Here is a 13,086-nt window from a genome sequence, read left to right on the forward strand (position 1 = left end):
GACATGGTTGGGTGTTATGAATTATTTTATTATCATATTGAGATTTATGTAGTATATGTTTCATTCATCATGCATGAATATATTTAATTGGGTATAATAGTTATTTAAGTGCAACGAATTAATGTAAACATGTATATTTAAGTAATTCCAATGAATTGATACATGTGTCTATGAATATAATAGTTAATTCTCGCATGAATATAATCAATGAAACATATATGAATTCATTTATTTTCAATACATATGTACTAAATTTGCTGAATTTAAAAAGTCTCTCTTTTAATTAATAAAATATTAATTTATCGATAAATTAATATCTCTCTAAATTAATAAAATTTCATGGTCCCAAGGTTATTAATTTATAGAGGTTTTACTGTACTTGTTTTTGTGGTGGGGAATAAATTATATATTAAAAATCGGCAAAATAAAAGTAAGAAATGAACAGAAGTTGAAATTGCAGAGTGCTTGTAAAACCAACTCAATATTTTAAATTTTTATAAATAAGTTGCAGAAGTTGGTAGAGCAATTTATAATTTTTAGCTTAAATTAACTTATCGCAATTTAGTCCTGTAAATTAATTTGTGTAGGATAAAAATGTCAGATTCCTTAAGTAACAATACTAAAATTGCAATTTAATTGGGTCATTTTCATGGAGCAGAAGCAATCGAAAAGTAAAAAATAACGAGAACACATCTCTAATATTTCTGAAAAACTCGAGATTGAAAGTAAAAATAGCTTATTATTGAACGAATATATGAATCTATTGGCTGGAGGTGGGCTGTAGCTACATATAAATCCACCAACGGAAAGTATCATTTACATTTAGGTATGAAACATCAGGACTCCGATTTTCCCATTTTATTAGGCCCATTTGATTGACTGAATGAAGCATAATAAGATACAAAATTGTGACGTGAGTTCAATATGGCCCAGCCCGGCCCAAGATCAAATTCGCCAATAAAAGCTGCTAGCTGGCCGAGTCAGGCCCATTTGGGATCGGACTGGTTCATAACAAATTTCAAATATTAGTACCTAGGATCCAGTTGGAATGAAATTACTTTTATGACAAATTTGCCATTTATGAATATTTTTGTTTTAAATTACTTATTCAGATATTATTGAAAATGTTGAATTCAATTGTATTACAACAGTATTTTTATAATTAATTATATAATGTTATTAGCAATTTAGAAGCATCTCATATCTATCGAAATATATATATATATATATATATATGAAAAAATTATTTTTTACATCAAAGTTTATTAACTCAATAGATATATAGATAATATTTTTCTGATTCAAACAACCAAATAGATTAATCTATTCAATCACAATGCATCTACCATTGTTAATTTCTTCAATACTTGATCAAAGAAATATTTTAAATTAATAAAAACAATTAAATGTTAAACTGATATAATTTTTTTATTACATGCATACATACTTCTTTCTCAATACCAGAAAGGAAGTATTTAAATTTAATAATAATTAAAATTATATATTAAACTAATGTAAGAAAAAACTAATTAAAATTGATGTACAATAAAACTAAATCCTAAAAAATGAGAGTGTAATTATGTTTTATAGTAGTGTTCAATGGACTAATCCACCGGCTTCTATATATATGTCGGTCCCCTTCTCACTATTTCACGTGTTAGATTCCTTGGTCCTGTGCCATGCCATTCATACGCCTAATTTTATAGTGGAAATTTGGAAATCCTCTTATCTTTCTACTATTAACTTTATACTACTGTCTCCTCCCCCTAATAAGACTGTTAATTATATAATTATATTAATTTTTTTATAAATTAAATACTTTGTCAATATAATTAATAATTATAAAATAAATTACAATAAACTTACATAAAGTTAAATAAGTATTTATATGTTCGATAAAATTCAAATTCACGACTTTAAATTTGATCATAAGAGTTTAAAAAATAAAAAACTATATATTAAAAAAAGAGATGAGGAAATTAAGAAAAAGAATAAAATAATAATTAAATACATCATAAGTGTGCTTTTCAATTATGTAAAATTATAGATTAATCAAAATGGAGTTGGATACACTGAATTAATTAGTTATATATTTTCAAGAAAATTCAGTAAAATTATTCCCAAATTCAGAGGAAAAATAAGAATTTTTTTCCTTCTCTTTTTAAATAAAAAAAAAAAGAAAAGAAAAGTCTTATCCCAAGATCAGCAGCTACCGTTTGAAATCCCGAGAACTTGTACAGTTTGAGAAGATGCCCATTGCCCAGGGTTTTCGTATCAAAACCAATGGCTCCCACACCAACACCCTGAAAAGGTTAAAATCGTCAAATAAGAATCAGAGGCTCGAAAAAGCAACCAACAGAAACAATGTGGCCACAGGTTTTACACTAGAGAGAGATGAAAACCAAGGGGCTCTCTCAATGCGTATTTGCCAAAAACGCCCTCCACTTTCATCTATATATACCCTGCCATTCCTCACTTGTTCTCCCCCACCACTGAGATATAAACACCTGTCCTATTTCCCTCCACCACTGTATATGGACTGCTCCTGGTAATAAGGTACGTATGATTTTTGCCTTTTGTCTTAGTTCCCCCCCTCCTTTTTTTTTTTTTTTTAAGATTTCATAAGGTTAGGTTAAAATATATAAACGATTTACGAATCACAAGCAGATTTTCAGAGGTTTGGTTTGTTGTACTCATAGGTGTTTGTGTAAATTTTTATCTTTTTAAATCAATTAATATACTAATTAGCCGTTGTGATACTCGGTCCTTACATATATATAATAAATAATCTTTTACGTTTTAAATATATCATAATCTATGTATTATATTTAAAAAAACAGGCACATTATGGGCTGGAGCAATGGGTACATCACTGGCTTATTCACGTGCAAGAACTCCTCTCAAGCCAAGCCTCAGGCTGATTCATGCCAGGTTAATTTTAGTTTTAATTTCTTTAATTATTTAATATTAAATATAATTATTTAGTATTAATTATTGAAATTAATATTATTGCACGTGATTAATAGGATGCATGCACAAGCCTTGACACTGGCGGTGCTCTCGGGTGCGGCTGCCTACCATTATTATGAGAAGCGTGCTGAAGAAAAAGCAACAAAATGAAAACGCGATTTATGTAGCCACTTCCATTCTGAGGAGTAGGGAAGGAGGAGGCCTGTGTTTCTCTATTTCCTAGTAATTTAGGAGTTGATCCCTACTGTTGTAGTAGCATAGCAGCTGAAGCATATGTACATATGTATTTTCTATGGATGTTGACGAAAGTATTAATGTTATATTCTTATTTAGTACTTCTTGTCCAGTACCCGAAGAAAATTTATTATTGACTACGGACTAAATGAAAATTTATTATTGACTATGGATTAAAAATTGTAATGAATAATTATTATTAATTATAATTAATAAAATTTAATACAAAAATTTAGATTATTCATTATGAAAAATAACTTTGCCATAGTTATGAGTTATAGTGAATATTTTTATAATGGCTTTTCATCATGATAAATATTTTAGTTACTCTTGTAAATATCACGGTTAATAATCTTTGTGTGAACGTAGTCAACAAATATTTATTATGATAATTTATTTATAATTATAATAATTAGTTATCATTAAATGTTAAATTTTTTTTGTGGACAGGTACCGGAGAATTATGTTTTCAAAAAAGTTAATAAATAAAAAAGTTTAGATAATTTATATTTTATGATAATAGAAAATGAATAGTTAACGATAAATAACTAAGTATAATAGAAATAGTTAACGATAAATAACTAAGTTTTAATGTGAAAATAATTAATAATAAATAGTATTTTTAGAAATTAAAATAAATTTCAAATCATATTATTAACTAATATTTCTTTTAAAAAAATAAATTATTTAGATAAAGATACACAATTACTTATCTGAATTTGGATAGAGATTAAAGGTAATAGATCAATATTTGGATAACATTATCAAGTTTAGGAATACTAGAAATCTTATTTTCATATATAAAATTATTTACTAATCCAAAATTTTGATTAACCAAAAGTATTATTTTTTTAAAATTTTGATATTGTGTAAGATAGCCTTGACATTTTAGGAGAATCCAAGAAGGCTCTCGGCCCAATAAACATGAAGCCTAGTAACCAAATTGGGCCAGCTTTTTCATTTTTCTCTCTATTTTTTTAATTTTAAATATAATATTTTGATTTATATATTTTATTTTTATTTATAATATATTCTAAAGTATATAAAAAATTTATTCATTATATGCACACAGGAACGACAAACTATAATGATTAATTGTAGTATTATGTTAAGCATGTCGTTTAATCAATCCCCCATAATCATTTCTTACATATGTATTTATTATTATGTTCATTTAAATATATATTTTTTAGTTCCTTTTGTTAATTATAATGAAAATCCTCGTCAAACCTATTGTTCTCCTACAACTACATATGGTCTTACGCATAGCTTTCTTTTGATGAAAATAATTTTCTTGATTAATTTGTAACATTTTATAACTTATAGTTTTTCAATTTATTGCTTTCTCTTAGCATAAGAATGAGTCCAGTTTTGAAATATACCTACACACAACCTATGATTCACATAATTAATTATGAAAAATTGTGAATCCAAACAGTATAATCAATCAATAGTAAAATTAACTATTTTAAATAATCAAGGGTAAATTGTAATATACTTTCTGAAATTTACTATAATTACAAATACTCTCCTAAAATTAATAATTGTCTAACAAATACCCTCACGTGATAGTCCTTAGTAGGGAGGTATTTGTTGTACAACCGTTAAAAATGGGATATTTATAATTTTTTAGACAATAAGAATGTAATTTGTAATCATAGCAAATATCAGAAAGTTTAGATATCTCGTTGGGTCAAACAGCAACTTAGCTTATATATATATATATATATATATATATATATATATATATATGTTAATAGTTGGGCAGGTTGGGCATAAGTTGCAATAGTTTGAGTGGTTTGTAAGACGTGCTTACCACATTTTTGCTGTTGCAACGTTGGAAAGTCTTTTTCTACTTCCTAACTTATATTCCTTCTTCTAATTATAACGTTTCCAATTGTTTATATACATCACCTTCTTCAAACCTACTCAAGACACAGCCAGCCAGCCAACCATAAACTCAAGTTGAATGACCGATTTGCCCCTCCCAACTTCCCTACTTTAATTTGATCCTAGCACTGTAGTACATTAATAAACATTCATGTGAGCACTAGTTTGGTCATTTCATCACACCCCTGATGAGGATGCAAGAACACGACCCTACTTAAAGCAATCACACTAAGTCTCCTAAGATAATTCTTTTTTAATCAATATATTCTCTTGCACATAATGAAAGCAATTATATATACATAGTGCCCTCTTCTTTCCAACAAAGAACCACTAATTCATATTAAACAAAACACTGAGAATTGATCAATATTATTATCAAGAGAGAGAGAGAGGGTTGATCAGTTCTTTCTAGGTGCAAGATCGATCGATGGACTGTTCTATTTGCAGCGCGATGCCGTACATTCTGAGGCCGCCAAGAAACACGATATGCGGAGCGTGCTACGAAGGAGCCAGAACCATAATCACTTTGACAAACAAACTGGAGAATGAGAATAAGGCCTCTGAGAAACCAACCACTAACAATCCTGTTTCTAAGGTACGTATTGAAGGTGTGCAGCCCTTTTGAGTTTTATATATGATGATGGAATTAACATTTTTGCATGCAGGGATTTGCAAATGCATTGAAATGGGTAAAAGAGATGAAGGAAATGGAGGAGGAGCTAAATGAGAAGATAATTTATCTAAGTGGATTTGCAGCTGCATTCAGGGATCATATTCACACTGATATTCAACTCAAGCCTGGAAATAATCACCCATCTATTCCTGCACATAGAGCTTTATTGGTACGGTAACAAATTCACCATCCAATCCAACCCCTTTATCAAACATTTTATTTATTTTTTATCATCTATACATATATATATATATATAGTCAGAGAATAATAGATATCATTTATACTGATAAATTGCACTTACCCCTCATTAAGTTCGACACAATTACAAACACCTTTCATTGTTTGAAAAATTACAAATACCCTCAATTTGTTTTTAACGTATATCTAGCAATGAGCCCTTCCTATTCGTCCCTATTAGGTTTTCACTTAATTTTTATGGTAAATTGACCAAAATATCCTTTTGGATTATAAATAATAGTCTTATATATTTTTTAATATTTTCTAGAATATTTCTATGGACTAATATGTTTGTGGATTATTTATTCTATCCACCCACAAATTCTTCTATATTAATTTAGACAATTTCCTTTTTTTTAAAAAAAGAAAAAACAAGGTAAAATATTAATTTTGACCTCACCGGAAGAGCTATTAATTATTTTTTATGTGTATTTGTAGTTTTGGTGAATTTCAACGAGGCAACTGTAATTTACCTATATTTATATATATATTGTTATTATTTGAATTAATGTACAGGCAGCAAGATCAGGCATTTTCAGAAACATCCTGGATTCGGACGAATGCAAAGCTCCGCCGAATCAGACAATAACACTTGCAGAATTGAACCACGAAGAACTGGAATCTCTACTGGAGTTCCTGTACAGCGGAAGCCTTCCGAAAGAAAAGGTGGAAAAACACGTTTATTCATTGTCGATCGCTGCGGACAAGTACGAGATACCATTCCTACAGAAGTTTTGCGAGCATCATATGCTTGGATCCTTGAACTCCTCCAACGCGCTGGATGTCTTAGAAATATCAGACACTTGTTCCAACCAATCTCTCAAGGAGACAGCCTTGAACTTCATTGTCAGGAACATGGAAGACATCGTTTTCTCTGCTCGATTCGACGCCTTTGCGCTCAAGAATCCTCATTTAACTGTGCAGATTACAAGGGCGTCTTTCATGGATATAAGGAACAGAAGGCCTGGTGTTTGAGTTTCGGAGAAATTAAAGTGTATATATAGGTGTCAATGTCGTGTTTTATCATTTGATTTTTTTCACTCAAGTGTCTGTCTGAAAGGCAGAAATCCCGGAAGGTGTATATATAGAGCTCTGCTTTCCCAGTAATTTGTGGATAAAATTATTATAATTAAGGCTTAAAAATGCAATTCTCGTTTCGTATCTTTTGCATTTTGGTATTAAAATCATTTATTTTCTAGGATAGTATATAGGTCGCATAATTTTTTAATTTTTCACGATTTATTAATCAGTCAGTAGTCGGAGTTTGCAAATACTGTCAAGAAAAAACATGTGCCCAGCACGTGTTTTTTTTCAAGAATCACATGCTACTTGGGAAGATCATTATCAAATTTAAAAGCAATATTCTGATTGATCTTGATCTTTGAGGTGAAGGATTTCAACTTTGGCTTTTGTTTGTTAGCTCAAAAGGGAAGAAATGAAGCAATTCAACCTTTGGACTGAGTGCACAACTAATAGGGAATTGAAGCAGAACGCGGTCGTTTCTTTTGAACAGATTGAGTTCAGCAACTTACTCACACGACATCGTTTCACCGAACTCCAGTGAGGACCACTTTAAAGCGAACGACTGGGATGAAGTTGATCCAATGGTTGGCTTTTATTCTGACAAAAAGGCCAAGTGAAGGAAGTGTTTGCTGCAGATGGTAAGTATCAGTTTATGTTATTTTCCTACTAATTCAGTTGTTTTCTTCATTTTCAAAATACCCCTGGGGCACACGTAGGAACTTGATGTTTTATATGTTGTTGATTGCAGGTGGATAATGAATTGAGTCGGCTCAGGACGGCTTGAAAAGCCTGGACCAAGACTGTTCATTATTCTTCATGCATAATTTTGAGATGATTTCAAATTTTTAAATGGGCTCCAATTATATGTATTTTAAAATCCAGGCCTAATCGATGAACTGATCTGATTAAGGCCCCTTCTACCCTATTCTCAATTGTAATCTGAGTGTTGGTTGCGATTTGCAAACATTGGGTAGTGGTTTTTGTTTTTTTCTTTATCCAAACAGTCGTCAATTGTTTGGTAATGTGGGTTCTTGATCTTGCGATTATTTGATTATTTTGTTTGCTATATCATTTGTTATATTTAAACACTTAGTTTGGTATATTATTATAGTTTCTTAAACATGAGAAGATTCCAACTTTTTTGAAAAAAAAATCTTCTGCTTTGAATGTTTATCTACTTCTTTCCCTTCTTCTTTTAGGAGGCCTTCTCGACTCTCCTATTATACTATACAACTACAGCCCTTAGTTAGAGGCAAAGCTTACACAGAGTTCCTGAAAAATATTAAACCAACACCTTTGGTTGGCTATAATTTTACAAAAAATATAAAATGTGTATGTATTTTATTTTAATTTCAAAGAGTAGCAATGCAATTTATCCTTAAAAGTATTATCATTTATACAGTAAAAATTCAGTAAAATTAAACATTTGTACTCTATTTATTCCTCTGTCCAGAATAAGGGAGTCCGACACGAGTTGTGTAAGCAATGCTAGAGAGAGTACTATGGCCTATTGTTAGGTTCTATGCAAGGTAAACTCTTACACAAAGTATATAATTCAGAAAGGCTATGTCTTAGGATTTTGATTGACCAAAAGGGTTCCAACCTAGGATTGGAAGAGAAATGCAATAAGTGATTGTTTCAAGACCAGAAAGAAAGAGCACGTACTAATGAAATACTTTTTTGAAATTACATTTACACTCCCAAAATTCTCGTACATATATACCTAATCCCATTTCATTAGTATTTGAGTGAAAAATATTAAAATCAGTAAAAAAAATTACATAAATATTTAATTTTATCCCTCATTTAATATTTTTAAATTTATATTTTTGTACTTATAAATGGATAAATATGATATATATATTTGGAGTGAAGTTGACATCCTTATATTTTTTCTCTTTTTAAGTACAAAATTATTACATGAAAACGTTAAATGAAAGGTAAAATTAGAAAATTATGTAATTTTTTTGTTAACATCAGCATTTTTCATCTAAACCCTAACGAAAGGAGGTTAAGTATAAACAATGGATTTTCGAAGGGAGTATAAGTGTAATTTTAAAATTTCTTTAGGGAAAAGTATAATTTCATATTTTTAAAAGGAATTTAAGTGTAATTAACTTTTTTTTTTTTTATTGTAACACTAAATTGTCAACATTAATTTCAACAGGATAAAAATTCTCACTCTGTATATTTACAGGACTAAAATTGCAATATATCTTTTTTGAATGTCACAAGCTCTTTCTCTTCAAAATTCAACATCTTATAATAATTAGCTCCAAATGTCTTAGACATAAAACAAGAATATCAGAGTGTTACTAGCTGCTTCATTAACCTTATCGTAGAAAACACATGACACACACATACAGTGCTAGCTGCAATAATAAATAAAGCTCTGTAGTCACACACCCAAACCATGAAAAAGCAAACGTTGGAACAGTACTGTAACTTCCCCTTGAAGGTACCACAATTATGGATATGATGCATGGAAATTCCCACTTTCTTGGAGTTTTTAGGGTAATCACAAGTTAGTTTTTGACCACCACACACAATATTTCCGCTAATTAATTAATGTCTCGCGCATCAGACAAAGTTTGACAGGTAATTAAACCACACTTCTTCGTGGCTAAGTGTTATTACAATACTACCAATAATGTCTTAGTGTAATAGTTGAAGTTAAAGTTGAGATTCTATAAATTAACAAGTTCGAAATTATGCATTCGAGCCCTTTTCATAGTATATGGATATTTGTCTTACTTTACATTGATGTATTGATTGAGTCAAAAGTTATTATTTGTTGTTTATTGTTATTAGTAAATATTGGTGTAGTGATTGAATCGATATGATGTTAAAAAAAAGTGTTATTACAGTATTATACTATAAACAAGTAGTGGAATTAATACAATAATAATACCTTAATTACTACAGACCAAATTCTTAGGATTTTCCCCATGTTACATGACAACAACTTTAATCACACTCATCTTCTCAATTAATTCTCTGCTGGAAATTGGAATTAATTTCCATCAAAATTATAAGTGATCTTTGATCACCCTATTTATAAAGATTTTAAAGACCCCGGCTCCAGCCCTCCGATTAATTCCCAAGACTGACCAACTTCCCAATGTAGCCGTAATTGAACGAAAATCCGGTGCAAATTTCACTCTAATGCGCACCAGAAAACTAAAAGAAAATAGATATATATAGTAGGAAACTCGGCGTTGGCTTGCATGATTCTTACTCAATGCTCTCACTCCAATTCTTGATAGTATTCCAAATCGCTCGTTTCACCGTGTGGGCGTTGATCGTTTCTTCATCTTCTTCGTTCTGTCAAGAACTTATATATATCATCGGTTCAAATAAAATTAATGCGAAAACATATCATTAATTAATTAGAGATCGACGAAAAAAATTAAAAAAAAAAGGGGGGGTTTCATACTTCTCCTCCAAGTGCTTGTAAATCGAAGGTGTCAGCACAAGAAACCCTAGCTTCCAGCACATTCAGTCCCAGCTCCTCAAACGTTGCCAATATGGAAACCAGCAATCCAGGGCAACTTTTGCCTGAATGTACATTTACTAAGAAACCCTTTTCTAGGGTTTCTACTGTCACACGCTGCGAAACAATCAGACAGTAGTGGCATTACTGACAATTCACATCCACTTTTAATTAATTTAATTATTAATTTGCTATATATATATTTGTGAGAATATATAATAAGGTTTATATATTAATAATTAGAGTATATTACAGGCCGCAGATTATTCTGATGGATTGAACTTTCAGCAGTTGCTATTTCTTCACTCAGCCTCTCTACTTTCTGCTTCAACTCTTTTATGTAGTTCGACGCGTCTAATACGATCGACGGTTCATTCATCTGCCCAAATATAGCGCCCCAAAAAAAAAAAAAAAAAGGTTAGAACGCGAACATGTTTTCTTGAAATTACTATTTGGAATAAATTATTACAGAAATATGATCGATGGATTTTAATTTTGTATTTGTGTGTGTGTATATATATATATATATATTCTCTTGTCGAAAAATCAAAAATTAGAATTAACAAATCGATGTATTCTGTCAGTTTATCGACATAAGTATAATACATAATCAGAGTTTCTAAAACAACTAATATGTTAATCTTATATATGTATATATATCAGCTGATAAAATAATGCTCCATATTATTGATTTTGGAAATGAATCATAACAAATTAAAAAAAAAAAAAACAAAAAGCTGAAAATTAAACTAGAAATTCAAAATATTAATGAACACCGAAAATATAAGTAAATTAAAACTTTGAAAAATCAATTAGCTGTACCCTATAGCAAGAGAAAAAATGAAAGAGGGAGAGGGTGTTTGGGAGGGTAATTACTGCATGAGAGTGGGTGATTGAGCGAAGAAGTTGCAGCTTATCATGAAGAAGTGCTTCTCTCTTGTGCTCCCTGGAAACCATTGCTACCTACCTAGTACCTGCTGCTGATTAATTAGTACGTCGTCCACTCCTTCACACCTTACAGCTTTCAGCTTTTCTCTATAATTGATTTCTTTCTCTTAAGTTTTTGCCTTTCTCTCTGTCTCTATATATCACTCTCTGCAAGTGCTCAAGGCTGCTTGGAGCCCTTTAAAGAGGTGGATGCCCTCTCAAATCAATGTCATCTTTTGTTTGCTTCCCACATGACTCTCTCTCTCAAAAACTCAAAACCAAAAATAAAAAAAAAATCAAATTATATATGAATAATGCAATGTGAAACTACCATATTGCCCTATATATATATATGAGAAAATCCCACTTGATTATTAATTACTTTTCTTTATATTAGAAGCATTTATAGATAATGTTTAATATAATACAATTAAATCGTGTTGAAAACTAGGTCTAGTTTAGTTGGAGAAGTTCAGGCCCTATGACTTATAGTGTATGGGTTCTAGTCTCATTAATGTGTGAGTATTGATATACTGTAATAGTAATTTTTTAATTAAATATAAATATTTATTAGATATTGATAATTATGATTAATATATTGATTATTGATAATTAACTGTTTTATTGAAGAAAAAAAATACGAGTTATGCTGATGTGGTATTATTTTCGTTGTTTCGTGTTTAAGGAAAATGTTTTCCCGGCCACCAGCTGCAACACTTATACACTGATGATTTTGTGTACTTGCATTGGTCCAATTTGTACACATGTGATACCGATGTATGTATTTGAGAAATCTACTGTCACTTTTGTGAGAAGAGAACGGATTTTAGATCACGCACAGAGATGAGCTTAATTCAATTTATAAAGGGTTTGTAATAATATTCTGTCGTTGATTTAGAACTATCAATTTAATTTTTTTTTAAAAAGAATGTTGTTGATGAATTAAATGAATTCATTTGATCAGAATGTATACTTAATTAGGGTAACAAGAAAATAATGGTGATTGGACAATTAATCAATAATAATGGAAATTTTTTTATTCATGTTAAGTTTGATCGAACCTAAATCAATTATATGGTAAGCCCATTGCACTTACCATATAACTGGTGTATAGTTCAGAAAAAATGCCCAATCACATGCCAAGTGTATTACACTTATTTTGTAATTGATTTGGTTCGATTAAATTTAATTTTGAGTAAGAATTTTCCACAATAATGTACATATGTAGCAATTAGCATCTTGTTTTTACAAGGAGCGAGGAAAAGGATCGATCGAGCTATATAAAAGAATTGTACGGAAGCAATACAATAATCGGACATATATTTATAATATACGGTTCTTTATATTATTCAATATATTCAAATTTAAAGACTGGTTAAATACATCAATAATTTAAATTAATAAATGCGTGCAAATGAGACAAAGAAACAACACACTATCATAGATTACTAAAAGTTAAATAATTGGATTCATTAATTATTCCTGAAATTTGAATATTTCACTTTTATTTCCCAAGAAACTTACCTAAAAATGATTGATTAATATTTAATTAAATGTTGGTCCACTATTAACTAAATATGTACATATATACATTTTAATTTCCATTTTTGCTTGTAATATTCTGGGTAAAATATTTCT

The 13,086-nt window shown here is 30.0% G+C and overlaps 2 protein-coding genes and 1 long non-coding RNA gene across 3 annotated transcripts; 2 read left to right on the forward strand and 1 right to left on the reverse strand.

The window, feature by feature from the left end:
* Positions 2,777 to 3,112, forward strand: LOC105160819. The gene is made up of 2 exons (XR_847717.2): positions 2,777 to 2,931; positions 3,027 to 3,112. It is a non-coding gene; the product is annotated as an uncharacterized LOC105160819 (long non-coding RNA).
* Positions 5,366 to 7,158, forward strand: LOC105160820 (BTB/POZ domain-containing protein At3g56230-like). The gene is made up of 3 exons (XM_011078313.2): positions 5,366 to 5,689; positions 5,760 to 5,936; positions 6,522 to 7,158. Exons 1-3 carry the CDS (start codon positions 5,522 to 5,524, stop codon positions 6,978 to 6,980), a joined length of 804 nt encoding a protein of 267 aa, XP_011076615.1. The 5' UTR covers positions 5,366 to 5,521; the 3' UTR covers positions 6,981 to 7,158.
* On the reverse strand, positions 9,869 to 11,690 carry LOC105160821 (transcription factor SCREAM2). The gene is made up of 4 exons (XM_011078314.2): positions 11,398 to 11,690; positions 10,775 to 10,900; positions 10,465 to 10,638; positions 9,869 to 10,352 (listed from the first exon to the last, which is right to left on the reverse strand). Exons 1-4 carry the CDS (start codon positions 11,476 to 11,478, stop codon positions 10,263 to 10,265), a joined length of 471 nt encoding a protein of 156 aa, XP_011076616.1. The 5' UTR covers positions 11,479 to 11,690; the 3' UTR covers positions 9,869 to 10,262.

This window comes from Sesamum indicum, linkage group LG4 (assembly GCF_000512975.1).
Source record: "Sesamum indicum cultivar Zhongzhi No. 13 linkage group LG4, S_indicum_v1.0, whole genome shotgun sequence".
Classification (NCBI taxonomy): domain Eukaryota; kingdom Viridiplantae; phylum Streptophyta; class Magnoliopsida; order Lamiales; family Pedaliaceae; genus Sesamum; species Sesamum indicum.

Excerpts from the sequence above, each read along its gene's own strand:
- LOC105160821 (XM_011078314.2), bottom strand. The coding sequence starts at position 11,478 with ATGGTTTCCAGGGAGCACAAGAGAGAAGCACTTCTTCATGATAAGCTG. Across the intron at positions 10,901-11,397 it reads CAATCACCCACTCTCATGCA|ATGAATGAACCGTCGATCGT; the intron begins GTAATTACCCTC and ends ATATTTGGGCAG. Across the intron at positions 10,353-10,464 it reads TACAAGCACTTGGAGGAGAA|AACGAAGAAGATGAAGAAAC; the intron begins GTATGAAACCCC and ends AGTTCTTGACAG.
- LOC105160820 (XM_011078313.2), top strand. The coding sequence starts at position 5,522 with ATGGACTGTTCTATTTGCAGCGCGATGCCGTACATTCTGAGGCCGCCA. Across the intron at positions 5,690-5,759 it reads CTAACAATCCTGTTTCTAAG|GGATTTGCAAATGCATTGAA; the intron begins GTACGTATTGAA and ends TTTTGCATGCAG. Across the intron at positions 5,937-6,521 it reads CTGCACATAGAGCTTTATTG|GCAGCAAGATCAGGCATTTT; the intron begins GTACGGTAACAA and ends ATTAATGTACAG.